We start from the raw sequence: 27,543 nt of genomic DNA on the forward strand, positions 1-27,543 counted from the left end.
CACGTAGTACAAGTTATATAAAATATATAACCCTAAGAATGTACAAAGGTAAGCCTGGTAGTCAGGCACACCTGAAAAAGCCAACATCAGTCAATCTGGTATATAGAAAAGAAAAGGGCATCATAGTTCAGGGACTGGCATTCAAGTTCCTTAAATAACCTGCAGGTCAGTGAACTTTTATTGCAAACCATTCACGACAGGTTTTGAGATTATAATTGTTAGCTTAAGACAAAAGGTTAAAATATGTCAATAGAATCATGTTTTACAATATAGTGGAAATAGAGATATTATTTATTAGTACCTTTAAAACAACTACTGAATAATCAGATTATAAAGGATACCATCACCTCTTCTCATGGCAGGGCCTTTTTATTTTTTTTTGTCTAAAGCTCTCACCGTGTGATGTTTAAAGTGGTTTGTACGGTTTCAGAGCAGAGACAATTTATCAACTTCTTTAGTCACTTTCTAGAAAAATAACTACTTGTCTTTCAACATCTAGGGAAAGTTACAATAGCCTGTAACAGACCACTTCCTATTACCTCAAAATGCAGGAAGCACAAGACTTGCTTGTTTTGACAGACTTTCAACAGTAGATACAAGAAAATTTCAAAGCATCTGAAGAGAGTACTTTCAAATCAGCTGATGAAAGCAAACATTATTCTTACCTTTTAATTTCTTTTGCCTGTCCTCCAAAAGCTATTACAGTACGGACTGCTGCCAGAACTTCCTCTGCAACAGCACCTGCTTTTGCATATGCAGCTTGTTCTTTGTCAGTGAAAGCAGAGAGAACCTAATACAGGATCAAATATTTTGACTTAAAAACCAGAATGAGCTCAAGCACTTCATAATGGCTTTTATCACAGTTAACTTTCTTCCTTTATGAAACCTTTTGATTATATTACATGTGAGTGCAGAATGTTCAATATCAAAATCCTTTATTACATTATTGATTCAATCAACTAATTCAACATCACCCATTCTCAACAACTAAGGGCTGAATTTTTCACTCTGCTTTCATCCAGTGCATGAGATTAGATGACTATCCATACTGAGCTGGTGTGATTCTCCTCAAGCAAATCTCAGCTCATTCTCATCTCTGTCTACCTTAGCCAGTGGGCTCGATAGTTTACATTAATTGGCCACATTCCATGAAGACTCTTAGCCAGCAGACATTTGTAGCACATGCTTCTCTACTCCTACCCTTTTTGAGATACACTCACTCCAGGCAGAGAAGGCTTATATGATCTTCAAAATACAAGGGAAAACACACTATAAAAATCTGAAGGCTTCCAAACAACAAATGTAAATTGCTCCAATCCCATGGTAATTTCATACTTCTCTCACTTACGTCTGTCTAAACCAGGGGTCCTCAAACTTTTTAACCAGGGGGCCGGCACACGGATGCAGTGGCAGGCAGCCATCTGCGGCTGCTTGGTTCCCCCCCCCCAGCGCCCAGCGGGGTGTGGGTGGGGTGTGTGTGTGTCTGTAAATACCGGGGGCCAGATTGAGGACCCTGGGGGGTCATATCTGGCCCACGGGCTGTAGTTTGAAGACCCCTGGTCTAAAACGTCTTACCAAATCTGTTAACAACTCTGAAAAGAAACTCTGTGTCTAAGACCAAGACTTGGTCTAATTTGTTCACTTATTTTTCAGGAGGTGTAATTATTCCTTTCAACAGAATAAGTACTCAAGTGGATGAAGGTTAACAGTTTCAGACTAGAAATGTTTATTAGAATCCAATAATACATGGATTCTACTCATGTATCTTGCTTCCTTTTCTATATAGAAGTATGTTATATTGGCAGAAGCTGCTTCAAATCAAACAAGTCTGTCCGATCTGTGGGAATTATAATATTCAAACTACACGAGGGTACTTATGTACAGTTCATCTAAAAGCTTATGTACATAGATGTTGTTTAAAGCTATAATTGTTCTAAGCAATACATTCTAACAGTACGAATTACAGATACATAGTTTATTTCATTATTACTCATTAATGTAAAACCTGACACTGCATATATGTTAACTTACTTTTGCCCAGATGGCTGCTGAAAGTCCCAGGACAGGACTGACCGCTAGTATTACAAGGGTTAATTTCCATCCTCTTATGAGGCCAACAATAAATCCTGTTACAAATGTTGTTATTGCTTGAACAAGCAATCCAATTTTGTCACCTATTCCTTCATTAATCTTGGAGACATCACTGAAAAACAAATTGCATCCAGACAGGAAGGAAAATGTAGAAAGCACAAGAAACTTTTTCAGTTTTGTTACGTGGTCATCTGTGTAGAGGACAATCAATATTATTAATTACTTCCAGACAACAATTTTCTTCAAGATAAAGTACTATAAAGTGTGGTCAAGGAAATTTTCATATTTCTTGTGAAAATGTAATGTTATGAAGCTGTTCTTGCCAGAAAAGACTGAAATTCTACCTACAGTTTAAAGTTACTTTCACTTTGTTAATTCCAAATTTTTGGTCTGTTTGGAAACTGTGGGACATCTGGAAAGGAAAGATAAAGCTTTTAATGTAGACAAAGAGAAAGGAATAGCTTATCATGCAGTTATTCATACCACTGGGGTCACTCGGCACTTAATTCAGTTCTCAGTTTGCACAGAAATGAACTGTGTTTTCCTGGGGATAATCTTATAGGCTGCGCTTTATTCATCCTCAGAGTTCAAGGGAACTTATCAAAATGCTTTTCTGATACCCCCGTGACAGTCCAGTGTCAGAAGTATTAGAAGTTCAGTCTCTGAGACTCTCCATAAGAAAACTCAAAAGCTTCATTTGACAATGAAATAATTCAATTTAATTTCATAGTGAAATTTCATTTCACAATTAAATAATTCAATTTAAAAATAAAATTTAAAAAATGTTAAGTCATACACACTTAATAAAGTACAATAATACTGGGAAAGGCATAGTATACTTACTCTAGAAGACGAGTATTAAGTTCTCCTACATCATTTACATCAAACCATCCAATTTCCTGTCTCATAATTGCATGAAAAAAAATTTTTCTAATTTTTTTTATTTGCCGGCCTGCTGCTATGGTCCAAAATGAAGTTTGGATATAAGCAGCAACAAGAACACCAGCTGCTATTGCAGAATAGTAGTACGCATATCTGAAAAAGAAAAAAAGGCAAAGTTATCTGCAATTGGTTTTAATTACCTTGCTACTTCATATTTAGCTTGATGCTCACTTCTGTTTCAGCCCTGAGTTACAGTTTGTATGCTTATACCAGAGTTTACACTTCTCTGTAAAACTTGCCAACTTTTCTATGTGTAGTATTTAACACCAGTCTTCAAACAGGCAATAAAGGAAACAAAGCTATTGTTAGACAGGAATTACTTTTTGTTTTTGTCAACATAACATATATTTTCTCATAAGTTTATTTTAGATCTATATTTCAGATACAATACCCTTTTCACTTAAGTGTCATTTCCAAATACTCCACAACATTTTTGTTTTTACACATTTAGACAGACATAACCATATATATACCTATATCATACACACACTTACATCATACAACATGCCTGCCTATACAAATATATTATGCATGGATGCTTTAAATATTTCCCAATTTGAGAATACAGGATAACTATATATAATTGCAAGTAAATGCCATTAGATCAAAAATTATTTTGCTCTCTATTTTGCTTATAACTGATATTTTACTGTTAAATTAATTCAGCTCTGTGCTATGAGCAGGGTGTCAAATCAAAACAAAGGAGTGTGTGAACCACTGTATTTTTCAAATGGGATCTGAATTTGAGCCATAGCTTTAAACTGCTCAAACAATCTAATCAGAATTAACATCAGAATGAGTTACAGGTGAACTTAAACCAGAACTAAACCAGAAGCATGTAACTGAACTGATGCCCTGTTTGTAAAACATGACCAAAGCCAGTGGCTAAATATTTGTGGTGTATATTACAAGTAATTGTAAGACTGCTACATCTATATAAAAGTAAATAATTAGCAAAATGCTTTAAAACTCTAAGGACTTTCATTCACATAGTAAATTATGCATACAGATTCTTTAGAACTGTAGCATGAAACTTCACAGGAGCAAATTGCAGAAATCTGTGTGCAAATGCTCTGCTCAAAAAAGGAGAGAATGGCTTTATAGATGAAACTTTTCAAATTTTAATTCATTCTTTTTTGTGGCTAAGATACCATACAGTTTAGTCAGGGACTTTGGAACTACAGTCATTATGAAATGAACTTTATCTAAACTGTTTAATAAAAATGAGTTAATGCCTAACCGAATGCTGGTTAGCTGAATATTGACCTTGATCATCTTCAGCTCCATTAAAACTGTACAAAGAAACTACCAAATTAAACCTAAGAACACTGCTTCAAAATTCAGCAGTAATTACTTCAGACAATTACTTTATGATGTTATATCACTTCAAAGAATTGTTTTATGCCTGGACTTTGTTTCATGAGAAACTGTATCAAAAGGGATTGACATCTTTGCCAGATTCCACATTGATGAAATATATTCTATAAGTTCACTGCTGAAACTTAACAGACAGTAAATGCTCACTGCATTATAAAATAATGTTTCTTTTTCTTTTAAGAAATAGTTAGCTTTTAGGCAAACTGGTTTGAGTAACAAACACAACTAAGTCCATGTGTATAGTTCAGTACTTCAACACACCTGTGTGAGAACTTTGTCCTTGTAAACAGTTTTTGTTATTATTTGAGCTGCTGACAACTGTTCTTAGAGAATCAAGGAGTGACTACAAACAGTTTCTTCAAACCAGTGAACACACTAACTTAAGGCTTTACCTAGAAACCTTAGAAAAGTGAACCTATTCCTGTACTGCTAATAAGTAATACATTCTTCATTCAACAATTTGTTTCTAAAGAGAAACTTGTGCTGGTTTTTACTAATATTCGTACTTTCAGAGTTCCTCTCTCTAAAAGACAAGGTGGCATGCATGATGTTTGTGGTTGATCCTGGCTAGATGCCAGGTGCTCACCAAAGACGCTCTATCACTCCTCTTCCTCAGCTGGACAGGGGAGAGAAAAATATAGCAAAAAGTTCATGGGTTGAGATAAGGACAGGGAGAAATCATTCACCAATTATGTCATGGGCAAAACAGACTCAACTTTGGTAATAAATTATTTTCCCCATCAAATAAGAGTAAAATAATAAGAAATAAAATCAAATCTTAAAAAGACCTTCCCCCCACCCCTCCCTTCTTCCTGGGCTTAACTTTACTTCTAATTTCTCTACCTCGTCCCCCTCAGTAGAGTAGGGCAACAGGGTATGGGGGTTGCAGCCAGTTTTGCTGTAGTTGTTTCTGCTGCTCCTTCTTCCGCAGGGGGGACTCCTCACACTCTTTCCCTGCTCCAGCGGGGGGTCTCTTCCACAGGAGACAGTTCTCCATGAACTTCTCCAGCATGAATCTTTCTTATGGGCTGCAGTTCTTTATGAACTGCTCCAGCGTGGGTCCTTTACCCAGAGTCCTTCAGGAACAGACTGCTCCAGTGTAAGTCCCTCACTGGGTCAAAAGGTCCTCCAGCAAACCCGCTCCAGTGTGGGCTTCTCTCTCTCCAGAGGTTCACAGGCTCTCTGCAAGGTCACAGCCTTCTTCAGGCATCCAGCTGCTCTGATGTGGAATTCTCCACGGGCTACAGGTGGGTGTCTGCTCCACCATGGACCTCCCTGGGCTGAGGGGCACAGCCTGCCTCACCGTGGGCTTCACTATGGGCTGCCAGGGAATCTCTGCTCCAGCACCTGGAGCTCCCCCTACTTCCTTCTGCACTGACCTGGTGTCTGCAGAGTTGTTCTCTCATGTAACTTTCCCCCCCTTCTAACGTATGTTACCACAGAGGCACTACCACTGTTGCTGGTCAGCTCGGCCTTAGCCAGCAAAGGGTCCATCATGGACCTCCCTCACACAGACCATCACTTAGGGTTGTGAGAACAGGCAGTTCTCAACATTTAGATGTTGATGTCGATCTATATTCACATTTACGTTTCCTTTGTGTCAGCTTGTCTGTTTTCCAGTACCTTTTGTTCTTCAAGCAGTAGTGACTCCTAGACAATAGCCCACTGAGGACAATGGGAGTATTCCTACAGGTTTTAGTTGGGATGATGTGATGAGAGTTCAGAGATTAAAAGAACTCCAAACCATTAATCAAAAATTGCTCTCATTGGTTGTTGGTCTAAAAGACTTATGAATGACACATTGATTTACACACTACTCTTATGCTATAAGGGTCAGTAATACCTTGTGTAATTCTAGTACATCCTGCTCTTAAAATACAGTTTAGATATGCTTGAGTAGAAAAAAGAAAATATATTGATTTTAAAACTGTCATTACTTTCACTTCAAGGCAGAAATGAAAATGCTAACACAAATATCTTTAAAATTGAGAGAATTAATAAAAGCAAGTGACAGTTTTAAAAGCAATCCAACCATAAGATCAGTTACTAGAAAGGGTTAATTAGGCAGGTTGAAATATAAGGAGTAATTAACTGCTATAAGGAAACTAAATCAGGTATTTTTTACATTTGCAAGAATAACAGAACACTCAAATTTAAATGATCTAATTTTACATATTAACAGAAATTGCTGTTTATATGAGACTTTATAAAAATATATGCTGGAGACTAAGATCTTAGTGAATTTCAGAAAAGGTATTCCATAATTGCATATGTAATAAGAACAAGTATTTTTAAAGTTTCCTTAGAATAAATATAAGACAGACTTTAAAAAAGTTGTGCAACTAGGCATGACAACCCATGCATGAATTATTTTGTTCTGCAGTTTTGCCTTCAAATTTGCTTTTAAACCACTGGGCACAAGTAAATTTTGCTGAAGGTATGTATGCATTATTTGCATTCATGTCAGAGACTAACTGACAGAAATCTGGGAGCAAGAAGCTGCGTGTCATACTCTCTTGTAAAACATAATTGCCAATTCCCTGCCAGTTCATTGTCCTTACATGCAAATTCTTCATTTCTCAGTAACAGCCTTTTCCTAACTAGCTCTTGCTCATTTATTTTAGGATAAATAACTTTTTTATTAGAAACTTAACTACTTAATCTAAATGATCTATAAGTTTACAGTCCACTGTTACCAGAGATGAAATGCACTTCAATACAAAGCAGCAAGAGTTACTACAGCAAATCTCTTATCTCCTCCTCCTTCCAAAAGACAATTGCCTTGAGGACCACATCAGCATTCCTGACATGTCAGATGTTTTTCACTACCCAATGAGGAACAGACTTCAGCCTGAAGAAGCCAAAGTGGTAGAAGAAATTGCACATGAACTTTAGACATCCTGCATAAACCAAGTCTATGGGCAGTGGCTAATAAAGCCCCTTCACAAAACACATCTATTGGCAGCTGATGTTTCTGCTTATATGACCTTTTCTTTATGAAGCTTTGCAGCAGAAGAACCTACTGACTACTGCCCTCTGCCATTGCCAGCTCTAGAGTGCTAGATTTAAGGTTGCTTATAATCTAACTCCATATTTTCTGTAGTCCAGATAATTTAGTTAAACTTGATGCTTCGGCAGCAAAGCGGGTACTATCTGGCAACTATACCTCTACTTTTTGTCAGTAAATAGGTCATAGTTCAAGGAACTGGTGGATGATAATCAATATAAATTTTTAGCATAACAATTACTGTTTATAAACTCAGAGGAAGAGAAAGAAGAAGTAAGGAAAAGCAGATGGCATTGTGTCACAGAGCACCCCTGAAAAGGGGATGGGAACGGTGAGAGCAAGAGATTACAGGAAGTTGTTGGGAATGGCTAGGGATGTTCAAGAATCCTCCAGTGCCTCCAATAATCCCATGCACAAATCTTCAGTTGCATACATTACTCAAACAACCATTGTTTTTATCTTGTTTAAAGTATGCAAAACATCTGTGGGAGAAGAACAGCTTGACTAGAAAAGTGTGTCTACATTTAAAAAAGAAGTAGAAATACCAATTTCTAATTACCGTGTCATATCTTCTTCCAGCTTGCCAAGAATAATTATAGAGGAATTTTCTGCAGAAACGTTTCCTTAGAAAGAAAGAGTAAATGCTTTTAATAGAGCAAGTTTTAACAAATTTGTTTTCCTACATGCTGTTCAGCAACTTTTGGAGTTGCTACATCTCGTTTTGAATCAAGCTCATTTTAATGAAAGGAGGAATGTGATGATTTCAAACTTCTACCTATTCAAAAACAACAATTACACTAATATGAGGTTAGTCATAACTCCACTGACTGCAAAACTATATTGGTGTAACTTGAGATTAAAAGGTATTCCTGACCATTAATTAAATGCTCAGTTGGGCTTTTTCTTTTTTGAAAATATAGGGCATTTGTATAATGCCAAAACCCTTTAAAAATACAGGCCTAGACATTGACATCAAATCAGTAACTGTAGATAGCTTAACTTGTTATGAAAAAACTGGCTATAATGTTCGTGTTGGCCCTAAAATTTTACTGCCCCAAAGACAAATGTCTTGAGAAGGCTACAGGTGCAGCATTTTGCATTTGCACCGTAAAAATCTGATAAAGTTACTGTACTTAGGAAGGAGTAAATCATAAATTACTTATTCTGATAAAGGCCTGTATTTCTGTCTTCTAGCAGAAGAGCTAAAACGGATGCAGGACAGAAAATAATCATATCTTATTTTTTCTGTATCATCATAGACTTATTAAAATGTTTAGTAAAATCTTATTAGATAATATTTCAGGTAACAAACCTGTTCACAAGTTTAACATCTAATGTGTGATGTTCAGAGGACAACGTAATCTGGTCTAATTGTGAGTTGGTACAAAAGTGACGGTATCACTCCCCCCTGTTGTTTCCAGCAGTGCATGCCTGCCCTCCTTTGTGTTTGATTTCATACTGCTGATTCGGCAGTTCAACAAATTGATCCAAGAGAAAATTACTACTTTCATTTTTGGTAGCAAATTTTCTGTTGAATCTACTTACTGATCTGATTCATCTAGTGAACTATAATTGTCAGATTTGATGCAAGGGAATCTACAGGAACTCACACTGAGGAGATGGAAAACTAGCCTTTTTGTATTATCACAACCACAGCAGTTGTTGGATGTGCACTGGAATCGATAATTTGAAAAAAAATTTTAAAATAAAACCTATTAATGCAGAAACTAAGAATTAGGAGGAAGAAAAATTCCATAGCGCATCTCTATTACAACACAAGAACTGCTAATTTGCATTATAGTATAGTAGCAGGTTGGGGTTTCTTATATCCATACGTCCCTCTCAAGATGCTTGAATCTCCCCGACTCTTTTCCAAATATGAGCCATTATTCTCTTCATAGCAGATATGTTCTTACCTGGAACATTTGAGTCTCCAGAAGCAACAAAGCTATCAGTCATATCACCAAAAATTACCATTGCAATAGGGAGACTGCTTCCATGGGCTATTGCCAGGAGAGTGCCTAGTGTCATTAGCAATTTATCTGACCAACTGGAGTATCGAAACTGTGAGTGAGAAATTAGTTCTGTGTTATTAGAATGTTAATATAATGTTACGTTTATGAAGTCAAGAAAAGCTATCAGGTGTACACCTAGTGTTACAAAACTACAACCTTGCTTAGAAAATAAGTTTACAAAATAAATCAAATGTACAGGAATAAATCCTTCTAATAAAAACACTTTTATACTATAAAGTCCCAAAACCAGAGAAGTATACTATTTTAATGCATCAATATCTGCACCTGAGTAAGAAAGGCCATATGAAAACAAGGTGTAAGAAATTTGCCTTTAAGTTTGCCGTTTAAAGTTCAAATTATAAGAAATTTAAATGGTGTTGTGATAATTAAGGCAATTATAACTTTTACTGTAAATTCATTATTATGCAGTTAGAAAAACTGTTCCTAATGTATCATAGACATTATCAAAACATATTGAAATTCTAAACATCTCTTGCCATTGAAGTTCATAATTTTTGAGCTCATATGTTACAAAATCATTGGCTTTATTCTGTACTGTAAAATACTAAGTTTACTGTTTTAAATTATACTGGTATAATGTAACTACACAGGTGCAAACAGGTATAGCAAAGCACAGAAACTGGGCATTAGCCAGCATCATGGGCTATAGTTTTATTTCTGTTATTTGCCATATCATTGCTGCACATTATGCACACTAAACCTACAAAATGTAAAACATTTACGGATTACTAAAAAAGGACCTAGGATTTACTTTGATTAAGCATTAACAGATTGTCTTTCTTAAAATCTACAAAAATGAATTTTTTTCTGGAATTTAAAGTACTTTTTAGCACACAATTTTTAATCATGTTTCATCAGTACTATGGAATTACCCTTTACTGTTGACTCACATGACCAAATATAATTAATGGGGCTAATTTGTGTGATTAGTATCTGACTCAGGTAATTTAGAGGACAAGACCACACATAATCTTAGGTATAGAGATGCCCTTTTCATTGCATTGAGAGAAATGACTGAACATGGAAATCCCTACCTTTCACAAACAAAAATCTAGTACAGGTGTGTTTACCATGATAACTTCCTAAAGAAAGACTCCTAAGAAACCATATCAGTAATAACAGTTTCTTCAATAAAACTCCATCCACAAAAATAACTGCTTGATTGCTATACTATATCCAACATTCTGTAGTATCAAAGTATTTGGTAGAGACAAGACCGTATATGCAGTACTCTAACATAATTTTAACCATTTTTTGTTTACACTTTGAAATGCACATGCATGTATATATGTGCACACGTACAGAGAATAAATCTTACCAGTGTGAATGGGCTGACCATCTTAGCCTTTTCCACTTTCTTCTTCTTCTTCTTTTCCTTGCTTAAAAGGTAAGATAGTATTTCTGTGAAATATTGTTACTTTTTAAATATACTAAAACTAAATGCAATATGTTAATGAAATTCAATTAAAATCTAATTATTAAATAATTTTACAGGAAACAATTTTGTGTAAAACTTATGTGATTTATTGAGCATTTTTAGGATGTTTTTATTTAAACCTCCAAGTATATAAATAGCATCAGCCCCCGACTGCTGTAAATATAAGTCAAGCTTTTCCCAGTTCACCCCTCTCAAGGGTGAAACACCACCTCCAAGGGCTGGTAGTTCCATTATCGGATCAGGGAAGTTGTGAACTGATGCAATATATAGCTTTTAAAAAGGGAAAGAGGAAGATAACTTACAAATCCAAATTTGGCACATAGGGGATGAGGAATATATAAAATGTTCAAGGTATGTAAAATACTGATTCCCTGCCATACTTTCTTTACATACAAAATTTTTAGCTGTTGATGTAGCTGTACCCAAGATGTTCATTCCAACATCATTTCTGTCATATTTTAAAATTGTTTTTCAATAAACTGTAGTCAACACTGTGGACATTTAGTCTTTAAAAGAAAAAGCTAAAAAATCCTTCTGTACCAAATGAATATGTCAATCAATGCTATTCTCAAGCTGATACAAAGCTTTCTGTTATTAGGCTTTCCTGATAAAATAAATTAAAAAAAAATCTAAAGGAAGATAATGTAATTTTATAAGCTTCAATACAGAACATGTTTACAATGTTGAAGAGTACTTACGGTTTGTCTTCAGATTCCTGACCCTGGCTGCATGCAGTGATCTCATTACTATTTCCATCTGCAGCATACTGCTTCTTTTCATCTTCAGAATGCATTTTAAATTTATTCAAGATAACTGCCTGCAAAATAACACTTGACCAAGAAATATACAACCATTAAGCCAAGGACAGTAATCTCAACGAACATTTGTATGAAAGAAGAATATAGAAACTTATTACAATCAATAAAGTTGTTAATGCCATACATTGCAAATGAATCCTTGCAATGGGCAAATATAAATATGTTGAAACAAGTCGAGGTGTTTTGAGTTTGTTTACAAATATCTATATTTTGTATTTGTATCTGTCTGATAATTGTTGGTCTTTCATTTAGTTTCATTTTAATGATACAAGCGTCATATTTTCTGCAGTTCAGTACAGATTTATAAAGTAAGTGAGAAACAATGTTTATTTAAAGGAATATACAGTTATTTGGAATTTTCCTGATTTTAGTTATCAGTGAATGTTATAAATCATCTCTGATTTTTAAAAGAAGTTTATTGACATACCGTGAAGGTTGTTCTTGGTTTGCATCTAGTCCTCTGAAAAATTATTCAAAAATCAGCAGAATTAATATGGTTAAGGACACGCAGCATGATTGGACTTTGCTCTTCTTACGTAAAACAGAGATGATCAACAGCTTTCTCTTGTTTTTTTTCCCCACTCCCATTGCCTTGCCTACTTTGAAAAGCAAAGCGTATGCACTTTGGACTCTGCTTCCCTTTTTCTAAAGGGAATATTTAGCAAAGTCCTTAAATACACTCTTATTTCATTATCACTCAGGAACACAGCCTGAATAGTCTATTCTTCTACCAGGAAAAGTTCCCCTTACCCACTGTTGGCTTAATCATGCCCCTGAAAACTCCTAGGAATTCCTCTTTACCTTATTAGAGATGGTGCTGAATGCTCCAGGTAACTGTTACACTTGAGGATGAATCCATTCTTGAATACATAGTGAAAATGAAAACAAACAATACAAAAGGAGTGTTTTATTCTTTTGCTTCTTTTCCCTTCTTCTAAGTCTAATCCAGAAAAAAATGACCCATCTAGCCTGAAAGAAAACAAGATTTTTCTGTAGTGCATACTGTTTCTCATTTGACTAGCTGCAGAACACCAACATGAATTTCAGACTCAGTTTAGGAATGGTTTGGAAATACCTATGGTTAGCAGAAATCTGCTCAGTTAGTACCCTTCTGATTTTTTAATGTATGTTCAGATTCTAAACTGAAACGGACCATTTATTTTATTGTGGAATGCATTGGTTTTTTCAGTATGTGTAGGCATTACTTCAACGAAAATAGTAACAAATAATTTAAAAAATTTAAAAGAAAGTAATTGCACTTAACTGTTATTTCAATGTAAATAGTAAACTATATACATTCAACACTTTTACAGATGTAAAATCTATGAAAAGTTAAATAAAAAACCTTGTCCTAGAAGCCAAGTAGATTTATATGATTTTCTCTGTAGGTCTTCTACCACTTTGCTCTTACAAAACTTACTTAATCTGATAATTAGCCAGAAGAGATAATTTTTGTCCCTTTTAGTCATGCACGTCTGTAATCTCAAAATTTTGCCAAACTGAGTATTTTACAATGTTTTGGAATACAGAGTCTTATCAGAGCGAGGATTACTTTAGAAACTGTAGCTTACCATTGTCAGTCAGGCAAAATATAAAGGGTTAGTAAATATAAGTATTATCTGCTTATGAAAAGTGGTCCTGAGATATTTAAATAGACTTCTGTTCAGAGCAGTTAATCGGGATACTTTTGGGTTTTAACTTGTGTGCCTAAGTGCTTTGCTGAACTTGACCTTAATGGACTGATCCAATTATTTCAGTGGGACATGAACAAAGTTGAATAACAGATTCTAGAGAATAGTCAGTTAATTTAAAAAAATAAAAGAGTATATGCAGGTCTTTCACAACTGTTTCAGCTTAAAGGGAAAATGGACAAAACTGCAGGATCTGTCCCAAGATTCTGTTATCTCATTGAAATGTCTTAATGCTATTAGAGCACCACCATGATAAGAAAGTTAAATAGAAATAAATCAGAATAGCAATTCATACCAGAGTTTCTGCATAAAATGCAAAGAAAAGAGTTTTACTGCCAGTTTTATCACACTAGGAGCAGAACCAACGAAACTGATATTAAAAAAGTGGGGAAAATGGGAAATTACAGTATTTTGCACCTACTTAAGCAAGCTACAAAATTCTGTTATTTCTGTATAGCTTCTGTACTTTGAGTTTCCAGTGATAAAGCTTCACAGTTGCACAGAACTGAAGTTGATTTGCATTGCATGTCTACTTCTGGCTGCATTCTTTCCTCTGATAAAATGGAAGAAAAGGTAACTTGGGCACCAATATTTTTCACTTGTACCCCCAGGGTTTTATAATAGTCCTCCTCGATTCTGCCCAGGTTCTGGCTTGTGGTGTCATTCATGCCCATGTGAAACAGTGGCAGTGGACAGTAGTCTGGGCTCTTGACCAATTGCGGCACCCTCACAGCAACATCTTGGACCTTAGCTCCCAGAAGGCAGCATACCTCATGATTCCCTGTCAGGCTGGTAGATGGGCATTAACAGAGCCCCTTAACAAAGTCACCCACTATAAGGCACTTTTTTTTTTTGTTATCCACTGTGTGCAGCTGGTACAGTTTCTCCTTGTAGGCCTTGCTCATGGGTTAAAGTTGTTAGAGCTTCCTATCTGTTTTTAGTTGTGATGCTGGTGGGTGGAGACTGAAGAAGAGTCCTGCTTTTGTGGGTCACCGGGATCCAAGGTGCCTCGTTCTCTGTGGTGTCCACTACAGAAGCATTGTTCCAAAACCATCTATTTCTGTCTCAGCTCCTCTAGTACTATGCAGCCTTTCAACTGTTACCTGCAACTCTGCCACCTGATGTAACAGATCATCGTTGTGGCACACCTTATGCAGGTACTTACTTTTTCTCCAGGAGAAGGGCCTGGGCACTCGTTGCAACCTACCACCTATACTGATGTCTCCTTCCTTAGCAGTTCTATCTGGGTGGAAGCATCAGACATCACAGGAGGTTTCTCCTGGAGCACTTCCCTGGACCTACAAGCAGGTAGCCAACTGCCGCATCCTGCCCTGCCAGCAGCACTCCCCAGGGCCATTTAAATCTGCCACGGTCACTCGGTGTGCCTCACCAGCTGAGACTGACTCTGTTTGGACATCTTTTGCCACGCACAAAAAGCCTTTGTAAGCTGAGTAGACGCAACTCAAAAGTATTCAGCAGTTACTGATTAGTTACTACACACAAAAGATAACCTGAATTAATGAATACTAAACTGAGTGTTAGTATGCTCAGTGCCCTGAATAAGAAACAGAAAAAGTCTTTGCTGGCCAGGAAGTTCTCAGTGAGGTGAGGTAGGGCTGGTTTCTACTGCCCTTGGAATAGATCCTCAGCGTGACTCAATTGTCACCTTCTAAATCCCTTCTTTTTCCTTAGGATTTTATTCCTTTTCCTATACTAAGCCATCTTTAGTCCAGGTTTAGTCCAGGGACTGTCAACAGCTGCAGCTGGTGGCAGAGAGGACAAAAGAGTTCAGGAAGAAGCAAACACACTTACACTGCTCCTAAGCAAGATACATTTATCTAAGCTTACTCACTACAATTGTCAGGCTCCCTGCAGACTGGTTTTTTCACCAGGTATCATTTGTATCTACTGCTTCCAGTTCCTGGGTACAAGATAAGATTTTACAGAGTGTTAACCAGCTACTGATAAATACACAATAGCTAGTATTTCTTAAGAATAAAGGAATTTTCCCTCAGAATAATTTGTTTATTCTAGGAAAAAAAATATGGAGCCTGGCTTATATTTGAAAAAAAGTTTTCTTCAGAGACCCAGAAATGCTCAAGAGTCATAACTTATTCTGGTATCTTGTCTGCAAGAATTATGATAAATCTGTTCTCAGACTATCAAACATCAACTATTTTGCAAGCCACAGGCTCTCAAGTCACTAATGAGTACAATCCAAGTTGCCTCATCATTGGCCAAACAGCTGCATAGCACTTAAATTTCAGCTTTTGATAGCTGAACTGCTTTATCGTACATATTTCAAGCTTTTTAAAGCATAGAGAATTTGTCCTCCCAAGTCGGTAGAACATTCTCACTGACAGCTCTGCTATGTAAAAATCTAAACGAGTACCAGTCCTAGAAAGACTCAAAAAAAAAAAATGTTTCCTGTCTATCTTCAAAGCAATGACTTTATATACTTATTAAGCAGCCATCATAGGGTACAGTGTTATGGTGCTTGATATAATTTTGTTAACATCTATGCTACAATTATATTATTATTTTACTTAAACTTATACCAGTATTCTAAACCAAAACTAGTTTCTCACCCGTTAGAAATACCATTTTTCTCTGGTCTTTCTTTTCAGTCAGAACTACTTCAGTTCTGACAAGCTGGCATATCATAAGATCATTAAAACATATTTTGATTGCAACAAAGCTTATTGGTCTACTCCCAAATATTATCCATTTAAAGGGAAAAACAACCTTTTCCCATGTTTCCCACTGAAACTTTAATTTAGTAGACTCTGCCTTGCAAATTAAAATTTCATCTTTTTACTTATTTCTTACTTATTTCTAAGCATAAAATTTGTATAAAAGTGACATACCAACAGTATGACCAATGAAATATAAGAAGTGCTAAGCATGGCCAAACTCATAGGCTAATATTAGTAAACAGAGACTTCCTGCCCAATAAACAGTAGAGAGAACAAACACAAAGTATTTAACTAATCGGCAAGCCTCAGGAGTCTTTCCCAACACTTCCTCCCCTTCCCTGCATGGACTGTGAAATCACAAAATGGTTTCTCGTCTACTTCCCAGACAGAACGGGACACGAAGGCTGGAGGTCAGAGCCAGAAGGACTGGGGGGTGACTCCACAAAAAGTCGATGTTCACAGGGACTCTTGAACCACAAGGCTTAGGATAGTGTTCCAGCACCATCAGAGAAAATTGAAGGAACACAGTGATCTCTGCTCGTATCCCACTTTCTTCACCCTTTGCACTCTAGATTTCTTTCTCAACTTCAACCAACTCAACCTTGAGTCACTACCTCTGCTCAGTTTTCATTCTGTTTGCACACAATGACACATGACCCTGTGTGAAAGTCATGACACGAAATGTAATTCCTTGATTGCTTTTTACAGTTAACAACAAATAATGAATGACTAACAGCTCATCCTGACTGAATAAAGTGTTCAGAGCAGCCCTGTTTTCCACGTCGCTGTTCACTGTGAGCAAGTGATTTTGTTAGTATAGAACAATGTTCAAGGAAGCAACTTTAATCAGCTCATTTAAGCACTTAGTCAAACTGTAAGAAAAGGTTTATATCCCTTGTATTCAGTGTCTGTGCCTGGCACAGTGGGAATGCTGTTCCAGTAGAAGTTAGAGATCCTAAGGATCCACAGGTTGCCCCTGTGGGCAAGGTATGCTTATTTAATATCACAGGGATTCCTCGGTGGGAGCATCCTCTGGAGTTCCTTGTATAGTCAGTACTATGAAGTAGAATTGAATTTAGATAACGGATCTGTTTTAAACTACCCCTGGCGAGTATCTATGGGACTTGGTGGCATGCAAAGCCTTTTATCTAACTACTACAGGAAGTGATCTGGTAGTGATTCCACATCATGGGCCATTTGCAGAAGACATTAAAGCATTTTCCATGGTGTCTAGGGACAGATATATTGCTAGGTTATCCCACATCTTTAAGACAGACTATTTCTGCAGTGGTCACTCATGGGGCAATCAGTTCATGAAGCGGTCCATTGAGTTGACCGTTATAAGCAGGTGTGACCAGAACACCACCAAGTCCTATAACCAAAACTTATTCCATGGCATGATGCACATGAGTGAGGAGAACATACCTGCCTAGTTTATTTATGTCACATCTTGGTAACATATTAGTACAGAAAGGTGCCTATTACTGTATGTGACAGGAACAGGAAGAATTTCTCATACACCAATTCAATAGTCCAAATCTAATGTGTATGTGAAATATATGTTTACAAGAACAAAAATTATTTGAAATGTGGTACACTTCACCTTGTCCCAAATATATCTGACAAATTCTCTTTTGGAATACTGGTGTGGTGGGTCACTTCACAGGACACAATTACTTTCCTAATTGATTTTCACCCATATTTATATTTCAAGTAGGCTGAACTATTTAAGAGTGGTAGATCTTTCAGGAAAAGAATACATACATGCTTCTGCAAGGTCTAAAAATGAAGATAAGTCTATTGTGTCATGAGTGCATGTATGGTCTTTTCATATACTGAGGGTTAGATTGGGTGATCACACTTAATTTGTTACAGTTCACCTTGTTCCAGTGAAATCTGGCACCCATCCTGACAATTTCATTTGGTTCCCAAGAGAGTGAAGACAGGCAGGCAGAATAATGCTTACTCCAGGATCACACAGTAAGATAATCCCAATAAACATTTTAACCCCAAGATTAGGTAGAAGTTATTATTCTGTTTCTTTTTAGGTGCCGCTACTATGGTAGCATTGAAAGCATCTTTTGTGCTAGCATGGTATTTGTAGTAGCTATTCTAATAATAGCTACTGGGTAAAACTGAGTACACTGATCTCCTCCCAACGGATCACATTGGATACAGATAAGGACTTGGTTGGTATGCCATATTAGATGACTCATACATTAATGTTAAACCCTGATAGGAAATAGAAGAAAGCAATAATGACATTGTTCACCCATGAAAATCCCCTTTCTTCTTCACATATATTCATATCAATATATGGAAAAAGAGAGGGGTGAATAACAGAAAAAATGTGTATTTATCTTCTATACAAGCAAAATACTAGTAGAAAAAATGGCAAATGTTACCAAAACCCTCTGTTCTGCATCAACTTTGATCTAGATGATAATAAAAACAGTCAGACTTTTGTCTTTCTTTTGATCTGGGTATATAATACCCGTCTAGGGCATTGAAGAGTAGGTTCTCTGCTTTTCATTGCTGGGTTTACCTTATAGTTTTTGCAGTGAACCATTTAGTAACTTGAGGGAAAATCTTGAAAGCTATACTGTACAGATGGATTTCTGTACACTCAGAGAGCCCTTATACTTCAATAGCAGTCACCCAGGACACAACTATCATATATACATCATGAACATGCTAACATTTATCTATCCAGAATAAAACAGGGATATATGGGAAACTCAGCCCACAACTATACTAAAAATTCACGTTGATGTGAAAACAAAATAGGTTTTTATGATCCAGTTATGCAGTTACAACCAAAACAGTGGCAAAAATAGTACTCATAGCACTGGCTACTCCTGCTTGGTCACATTGCTCCTAAAACTTGGGACATTGTAACAATAGCAACTGACTTGACTGCAGAGCAAGCAGGAGTAATTGCTTAAACCTTGAGGCCACTGAATTCAGAACTTGTAAAATGGGACTTTGGGGCCTGAAGGATTAGCTTTCCTTAACTAGTAAAGATTGCACAGCCTTTAAAACACTACCTCAGAGTAGAATATGGTTATCAGCCACATTGCAGGAAGATTCTACTCTAAGAAATTTAGTAGGTAGATGTTTCAGAACAGTTATCTGAGCACTGAAAGGAGATTTGGCTTGCAAGTTGTTCCATCTAGAAGAATGCTTTGAGAATGTACAATCATACGAATCCTGGAAAAATTGTTGGGATTGGGGAAGTATCTGAGTTATAGAACCACAGTGCCTTTCAAATAGCAGTGGTACAAGGACTGAGCAACAAAGATTAATTCTGGGATCTGTGAATCAAGCAGAAGCACAACAGGAGCAGCTGCAAATTCAGCTTCAACAAACGGGCAAGGTAATGAAGGTAAGAAGGAATGCAAAGAAATCTCAGTCCTGTGGATCTGACAGGAAGTCTGCACGTACTGTAATTTTCAGAAATATGGTCATAAAGAACACATAGCCTCCATTTAAAAATAAAGATCAAAAGGAACCGAAAAGGGAAAAGAGCCCTCTGTGAGTTTAGCGCTTCATGTAAAAACAGGTGGTAACAGTAACTGCAAAAGACCCTTGGAAAATGTGATAAAAAGCTTCCTTTAAGGAACACTAATGGGACTGCAGGAAAGCAATATGGTAACAGGTCCCTCTCAGTGAAGCCATCGATCATCATCTCTTCCTCTCGATAACAAGGACTAGGCTACCTGCCGCCATCTAGTGGTAAAATTACAGTATAACGAACGCAAATAGCCACTGACAATATTAGTACTGGGTGGTCAGGGAAAGAACATTCACTACCGCTAGTGCCATGGTGTTAATTGATACCATAGTGTCCATAAATACTCATCAATGAATACCTGTTCCAGCTGGAACTCAATAAAGTGGAAAAAAGATAAAATTTGTATTATATGCATGAATAAAGGACGGTCAAGCAACTTTTAAGATACCTGCCTGCAGTTAAATAGCGGTCAAGTTCAGGAGTTTCTTTTGAGTATAGGAATGGGAGGATCCCTCTTACAAACAGCAGGGAATTATTGGCACAGCTTTACTGAAACAAAATGGATTAGCTGCAGATTTTGCTACGGATGTTTGTGAATTGGGACCGAACAGTGGGAGGTGAGGGTGGAGTGATTCCTGCAAGTCATTGATGCTTTGTTATTAAGAATCCGGAGGAAGCAAAAACAGTGGATATTTGGGTAACAGAATTTCCTCAAGTTTCGTGTGTCTAAGATAAAATGTGAAAAAATAGCAATTGTGTATTAATTGAAGGTCTAGATTCTCCTTCCCAAAAATAATATCAACACCCACAAGAACCAGAGGAAGGACTCCAACCCACCATCAACAATTTTACTGGAAAGCAAGGTCCTAGTACAGAGACCTGTAACTTAAACATCCCATTTTTTCCAGGGTTAAAAGCAAGGGCAAAAGCCTAAAAGTGGATTTTTAACACTTAAATAGGGTAGGCACCTCTGAGGTTGTTGTTGTTGGAAACATACCTGAAATTCTTGTAGCACTAAGCAGAATATCTCACTGATTTTTTTTGTTACTGACTTAGCCAATGCTTTCTTTGAAATTCCACTAGCAAAGCAAAACTGCTAGAAACAAGCATTTACTTATGAGGGAAAGCAATATTGTTTTATCCATATAACTCAATTCTTTCAGATCAAATGTATCAAATGTTGATGAAATTACCATCAAAATGTGTTCTGTCATATCATACATCGATGATGTGTTAAGTATGTTGAAAAAAGAACTGAAAATCCAGGAATACACATAGTATCATTTAGGCTGGAAATTACCTTTAAGATCATCAAGTCCAACTGTTAGCTCAGGACTGCCGAGTCTACCACTGAACCATGTCCCTAAGCACCACATCTATAGGTTTTTTTAAATGCTTCCAAGGGTGGTGATTCCACCACGTCAGTGGGCAGCCTGTTCCAATGCTTGACCACCCTTTCAGTGAAGAAATTTTTCCTAACAGCCAATCTAAACCTCCACTGGTGTAACTTAAGGCCGTTTCCTCTTGTCCTATTGTTTGTTACATGGGAGAAGAGACCAACACCCACCTTGCTATAACTTCCTTTCAGGTAGCTGTAGAGAGCGGTAAGGTCCCTCCTTAAGCCTCCTACTCCCCTCGGGGCTAAAACCCTCCAGATCCCTCAGCTGCTCCTCATAAGCCTTGTGCTCCAGACCCTTCACCAGATTTCTTGCCCTTCTCTGGACATGCTCCAACATTTCAACGACCCTCAAAGCGAGGGGCCCCAAACTGAACACAGTTCGGTTTGGTGCAGCCTCACCAGTGCTGAGCACAGGGGGACAATCACTTCCATTGTCCTGCTGGCCACACTATATTGGATAAATGCCTAAGTAGTAATCAGCATTATTCAAAACACAGGTTTTAAAGCTAATCATGACAGAACTCAGTTGATACAATCTGAAGTGAAATATTCAGAAGGAGTTTTAGGTCAGAAAGGGAGGGTGATGCTGGGATCACCAAAGGATAAAACTATGATAGTCCATGCCTCCCCACACCAAAACCTGTGTTAGATTCAATTTTGGAATTGCTTACATTTTTGTGAGAATGTGCACTCGCAGAAATCGGTAAACCACTAATCACATTAGTGAAAAAAAATCTCACAAACCAGAACAGGAAGAATAGAAAGAAGCAAAACTGCACTAGTTCAAACAGTGGCCATCAGGTAACCAGATTCCTGTAAGCTCTTTCATGTTCAGCTGGCCACTACTGATCTAGACCTTGGGACTGTGCTGTTTCAGGAACACAGAAATAAAATTAAAATTCCAGACTTTGCTTTGAGAATCTTAAGATCAGAGGGAAAGAACTCTATTCCATATGAAAAACCATGTTTAGCATTAGCATAGGCAATGAGCATTGGGAACACATCATTAGAGCCATTTTGCAGTAGTACGTATCACACACCACTGAAGTATATAATCACTGGAAAAGTACAGATTGGATATGTATGGAACCCTAGGTTAGCTGGAGGGACATTGGCTTTTATAAACTAAGAGATTTCTGTAGAAGACAAGATTTTATCACCAGCTTTATATGGTTTTCAACCACTGAAACAGAACATAAACGCCCTTTACCTGTTTGTGTTTCTCTCGCCAGATAAAACCTCCGTTGCTGACTTCGTGCCACAGGATATTCAGTGTGGTTCACACCTAGGTCCAGTTTTTAATCAAAAGGATGGAAAATCCTCAATTAGATATGCTGCAACACCTGTGAAAAATAGAAAGAGCTATCTGCCTTCACTCTGCATGATCAGTACAGCTACAAGCTCTGCTGACGATGTTAAAAGAGGAACCTAAAGGAAATGATCTGGCTTTGTAAATAGTTTTAGGCCGGATATATCAAGCTTTAACTATTTGGCTACCAACGTGGAGCAAAGATGACCTACAAACACTGAATAGAAATCTGGTAGTCTATCAAACATGGAAAGGAAATCCTGAACATAGCATGCAAGTCATGTAAAAGCATAACAAAAGGAAAAATTCAGAAGCAACAGTATTTTAATAGTCAAACAGATGCTTTTGCCAAGGTTGTGGTGCTTTCAGTAAACCTAACATTTGAAGAAACACCCATTTTGAAAACAAAACAAAGAAAATCATATAAAGCAAGGTATCAAAGATCTAGCCACTATTACAGCACAGAAATGAGGAAACAGAGGGGCAATGACTATAGAAGCTAGTAAACAGATGCAGCATAGAGAGCATAGTGTGGCCAGATAATAAACACTTGTAGATCGAAAGGAGTATATACACTTCAAGTAGATTTGTTTCAATAGGTGCATTAACACAATCATGTAGGAGTTGCCTGAATGCAAAAGAGAGTATTAGAAAACAGCTAGCTGACCAAACATGAAGAAGATGGGTGCATAATTGACCAACTTGTGCTGTGAATAGCCCCACTAAGAGAAAAATAACATTAAAACATTAGAGAATACATGAACCACAGGCTAGGATACAAACAGACTAAACCATGTGTAGTCCCACCTACCATGCAAAATGAGATTAAACATTGTAGGCTAATACTAGATCCACTGAAAAAATGGGTTGAGGTAGTTCCAGTAAAAGCTACAGCTAAGTCTACCAGAGTGCAACCACTTAACATATTTTCCAGATGGGATTTAAACTAATAAATTAATTTGGAGCCAGGAAAATATTTTCAAGGGCAAACCATCATGGAATTACATGGAAGCCTGGGAAGAAAGGTTCCACATTGCTGGGAACTCCCAGTTCAAGGTGAATTGAACGCTGCAACAGGGCTATAAAAATAGCACTGGGCAAAACATTGAAAAATTACAGAAAAGCTTGGTTTTTCACATCATGATATGCTATCCTGTGAGCCACAACAGCTTCTCAAAAGTTCACGTGATTTAGAGCTCTCCCTGGGAGAAAAAAAAATGACTGCCTGATGTTTTAACTGAAGAATGGATACAGACCCTATCTAAACACTGGAAAGAGATTAATGTTGTTATGGCAACTCAACTGGGAAGGAATGCTCAGTGCATGCAAAAACAAACAGGAACAAACCACTACTCTGCAGAATGGCAAGGAGGATGGAAAGTAATGTTCCATATTTTCCACTCAAGTTTAGTCTAAACTGTAAATGGGATGGACTAGCCCCAGTTGTGAATAAAGCAGGACCTTACGCATATCAATTAAAACTCCAGGATGGAAAAATGTCTAAGTAGTTCCAGTTTCAATTTTAATCATGGGAAGGTAAATAAGCTAACACAAAGCAAGAATGTTATGTTATAGATATTGTTATTAAAATTTAACAGTGAGTAAGGCATATGGGAAATCTCACCAGAATCATTGCCAGCAGAAAGACTATTAAAAGAAGCAGCAAAAATTAACGGTTTGTCTTTGAGTGAAGTTGGCATATTTTTATTAATAAATTAAATTAGGTTCAAAATTGTGAACATTTGGGGAGCAGCAAGCACCCTTCTTGTTGATAACAGACCCTACCTCTAGTGGCAATGAAAAGCTCTTTTGTGACAAAGATCATGAAAACTTTGGATAAATGTCTCTACCTCTTTAAGATTATGGCAGACAAGTGTGAAGGCTAAACTATAGCATCTATGATTCATGACACCAAAAATAATTTTATGATTTTAACAAATGTCTCTAAGGGAATGTGTTATGGGGGCTTGATGCAGCATACAAATTTAACTTGCATATTTTATTTCTATTTACTTGGCTAAAACAGCCACACCAACTGAAACGCTAGTGGAAAACACCAGATATGGTTAAACCAAGTGTGAAACCCAGAAGCCAAGTAGAAACTGAAACAAAGAAGGTCAAACATGTTCAGTTCAGAGTTTTGTTGTTGCTGTTTAACTTTTTAAACCAAAGATTCCAGCTGACAGACAAGTCACAGTTTTTGGAATACAAGATACGATTCAGTGGCAGCAAATTAATAGAGTGCATAATACTGTGAGCAAATAATTTACTTCGACTTTTCCAAAGCAGAACAGATATACTCCTTTTATTAAAGGGACATTCACAACACTGACCCAGAAATGGATTATGTATGACTGAGTACAACATATGAAGATGGTTTAGGGGTACTATTTCAGAAGGAGTAGAAGTTGCAACCAGAATTCTGGACACTCATGTAGAAACTTTGACTAGTAAGTTATCAAAAATCAGGACATATATGCAACATTCAAAACTCACAAAGTAAATATAAAAATACATCTTTGAATGTTATTTACCTGAGATTTAACATTGTCATATACAAATAAAAATATGGATAGAAGTAGCAAAAACGTTAGTTTTATAGAAAGAAAAGTACTGGAACTAGGAAGTTGTGTGAACATTGTTAAACTACTAATAGCATAGTAGATTCTGTAAACAATCACCAACACACAAGTTATGGGACAGTCAGTGTGTAGGATGGCCAAAGTTTCAACCATTAAAATGGGATAGAACTGTGATTTCAGGAGAAATGAAGGCCAAGATACTATACAGGAGGTATAGAGATGATTGTAGAACAGCACATGCACAATCTTAGGCTGGAAGGACTGATAGAAGTCATTTTTCTACCTGCTCACAGCAGGGCCAATTTTGGAGTTAGATCAGGCAGGGCTGATTCTTCATCCAGTTAAGTTTTGCATATCTCCAGGACAAACATCACAGAGCTGCTCTGAACAACCCATTCCAGCGTTTGAACATCTTTGCTGTTAATATTCTTTCCCAATATCTATCTCCTGTTGCAGCTTGTGACAATTACCCCTTGTCTGTTTGCTATGCACTCCTCAGAAAAGCCTGTTCCCTCTATCCTCCCATTAGGTAGTTGAAGGCAGTAGGATTTTCCCTTCACCTATTTTCTCACAGACAGGCATCAAAAATGCAAGAGTTAGTACAGTAAATTTCCTGAGCTTTCTTAAGTTTAAGGCAGCTGATGATATTAAATTTATTAATCTTTTAAATTCTTTTAAAGTCTTCTGGAACCTTTTTACAGTTCCTTCTTTGATAAGACAGTAGTAGAAGACAAATTACATTTGAAAGAAAGCAATGATCTTTGAGAAAATTCTTGTACTGGAGGACTAAAACTAATCAATATTGAACCCTAAGGCTTGATCCAACAGATAAGCCTGATATCATCTTAAATGTCTTTCAAGTATAAAAAAGTTGTAGTTTCCATAAACAAGGCAAAGGAGAACAGAGAAGATACTTTGCTTTTGATATATATATATAGAAAAGTTCTTCTGTTGTTTGGGGTTTTGTAAAGCATTGATAATTGTCCAGTATTATTTTTTCGTAATTTCCAGAACAGACCATGCAGCTGAAATCACTCATCTGCAGAGTGATTCTACTTCACCCTCAGCTTGAACTTAATCAAAAAATTACTCAAGCTGCACGAATCTCTTAATAGTAGATACAGAGACAACAGTCCTCAACAAAGACTCTGAGTAGCACAGAGAAACATGAAGACAGGTTCTTTATTTCTAAGTCAACAAGTAACATATTCAACATTTTCTTTTGATTGTCTGAAAGAAAAAGTAAAGAACAAAAGCTTGTTTCAATCTCATTCTAGTAATTTCATCCCCCCCAAAATTGTTACTCTTGCTTTCAGAGCAAAGAAAGCATATCTTCATTCAGGTTTACCTGTGTCCCTACTTCTTTTATGCTGTTTTTGGAGAGGTAAGGAAGAGGCAGGAAGCAGAACAGTGAACTACCTCCTAGTGAATTTGAATTAGAATGTGTTTAGGAAAAAAAAAAAAAAACACCACCCAAGCCAGGATGAAGCTTTACCTTAAGGAAGGCAAAACAGTTTACCTACTATGTCATACAAAGTTCAAAGTTGTTCAGCTACATATTCAGTGGGGTGAGAATGCAGCATGTCAAGTAACTTGATAATATTTGACGTTTTGGTAAATGGTAACAACACTTGAAACAATTTATGCAATATTTTCTGACAAAAGAAATTCACTTGTATGTTACTACATATGAAAACATAGCCATCTAGAAGGAAATCTACTGTTTAAAGTTCCTGTGTCAACACAAATCCTCTTCAGGTAATGTAATTGGCAGTCAATAAGTGAATACCGTTCTGTTTGACAGCATCTCTACGAAATAGCTGCATATCTGCAAGTGACACTCTCCAAGGAAATTATAGTCCAGTGGGGGTTTGCATGTTTATAAGTAGAAGTGGTCCCATTTCATTAATAGGAATGGAGAGCTTTGACTAACAGACACATTTAGGAATATCACATGCACAACTCAGTAGAATAGTTGTGCCACAACTTATGTCACCATTCATCCTTATCGCACACAAATGAAGTTATTCTTTTAAGCAGAATGGGAACTTGCTCCCCTAAAGGAAAGAAAACAAAGTAATCCATACAGCTTCATATCCCCTCAACTATCCAGGAAAACCCACTCCTTCACAGCCCACAAAACACAACAGATGTACTGCTAGCTTTCCTTCAAAAGTATTGTTTAATCCCATCGTCCAGTGACTCAAGCTTTGTTTTCTTCTCTGTTTTGAGAATGAAACGGCATCAAGGCATAGCCCTGTACCGAGGGCTCTTCCAGGCATGCTCAGAAATAACGCCTTTGTTCGGAGCGGGGACCGGCGCCTCCGTTCCGGCTGCGAGAGCACATTACCATTTTGCTCATGTACATATTCCCGCAAGCGAGGCCGCTGACGGTTACCTGTGCCGTAAAGCAGCATCTAACGGTTCAGAGCTTTAGCTCGCAGCCACCGCAGCCTACAGCCTGAGGAGTTCTCGCATCCCAGACAGCGACTCGCCAAGAAGCGAGAGAACTGGTAACGACGCAAAGACGACTACGATTCCCACAGGGCTACGGGGCTTACTCGGGGGTCCAGAACCCTACAGGCACGTACCCAGCGAGGGGACACGAAGGTAGATCAGGGGAAAGGAGCGTTTGGCGGACGG

The 27,543-nt window shown here is 37.3% G+C and overlaps 1 protein-coding gene across 6 annotated transcripts in view; it reads right to left on the reverse strand.

Annotated features, from left to right (window-relative positions):
• Window positions 1-25,141, reverse strand: part of ABCB1 (ATP binding cassette subfamily B member 1) — a 63,948-nt gene extending 38,807 nt beyond the window's left edge. The window contains exons 1-10 of one of the 6 annotated variants that reach the window (XM_080386358.1): window positions 22,220-25,141; window positions 12,511-12,569; window positions 12,137-12,169; window positions 11,590-11,721; window positions 10,772-10,832; window positions 9,334-9,481; window positions 7,977-8,040; window positions 2,935-3,126; window positions 2,032-2,203; window positions 666-790 (exon numbers count right to left, since the gene is read on the reverse strand). In XM_080386358.1, the coding sequence (XP_080242484.1) occupies window positions 666-790; window positions 2,032-2,203; window positions 2,935-3,126; window positions 7,977-8,040; window positions 9,334-9,481; window positions 10,772-10,832; window positions 11,590-11,684 (857 nt within the window). In that variant the 5' untranslated portion in view covers window positions 11,685-11,721; window positions 12,137-12,169; window positions 12,511-12,569; window positions 22,220-25,141. The other 5 variants (XM_080386356.1, XM_080386357.1, XM_080386355.1 and 2 more) reach the window with 5 other exon arrangements.
• Window positions 25,142-27,543: the final 2,402 nt, after the last annotated feature.

The sequence above is a fragment of the Falco punctatus genome (genome assembly GCF_963210335.1).
Source record: "Falco punctatus genome assembly, chromosome: 4".
Lineage (NCBI taxonomy): Eukaryota > Metazoa > Chordata > Aves > Falconiformes > Falconidae > Falco > Falco punctatus.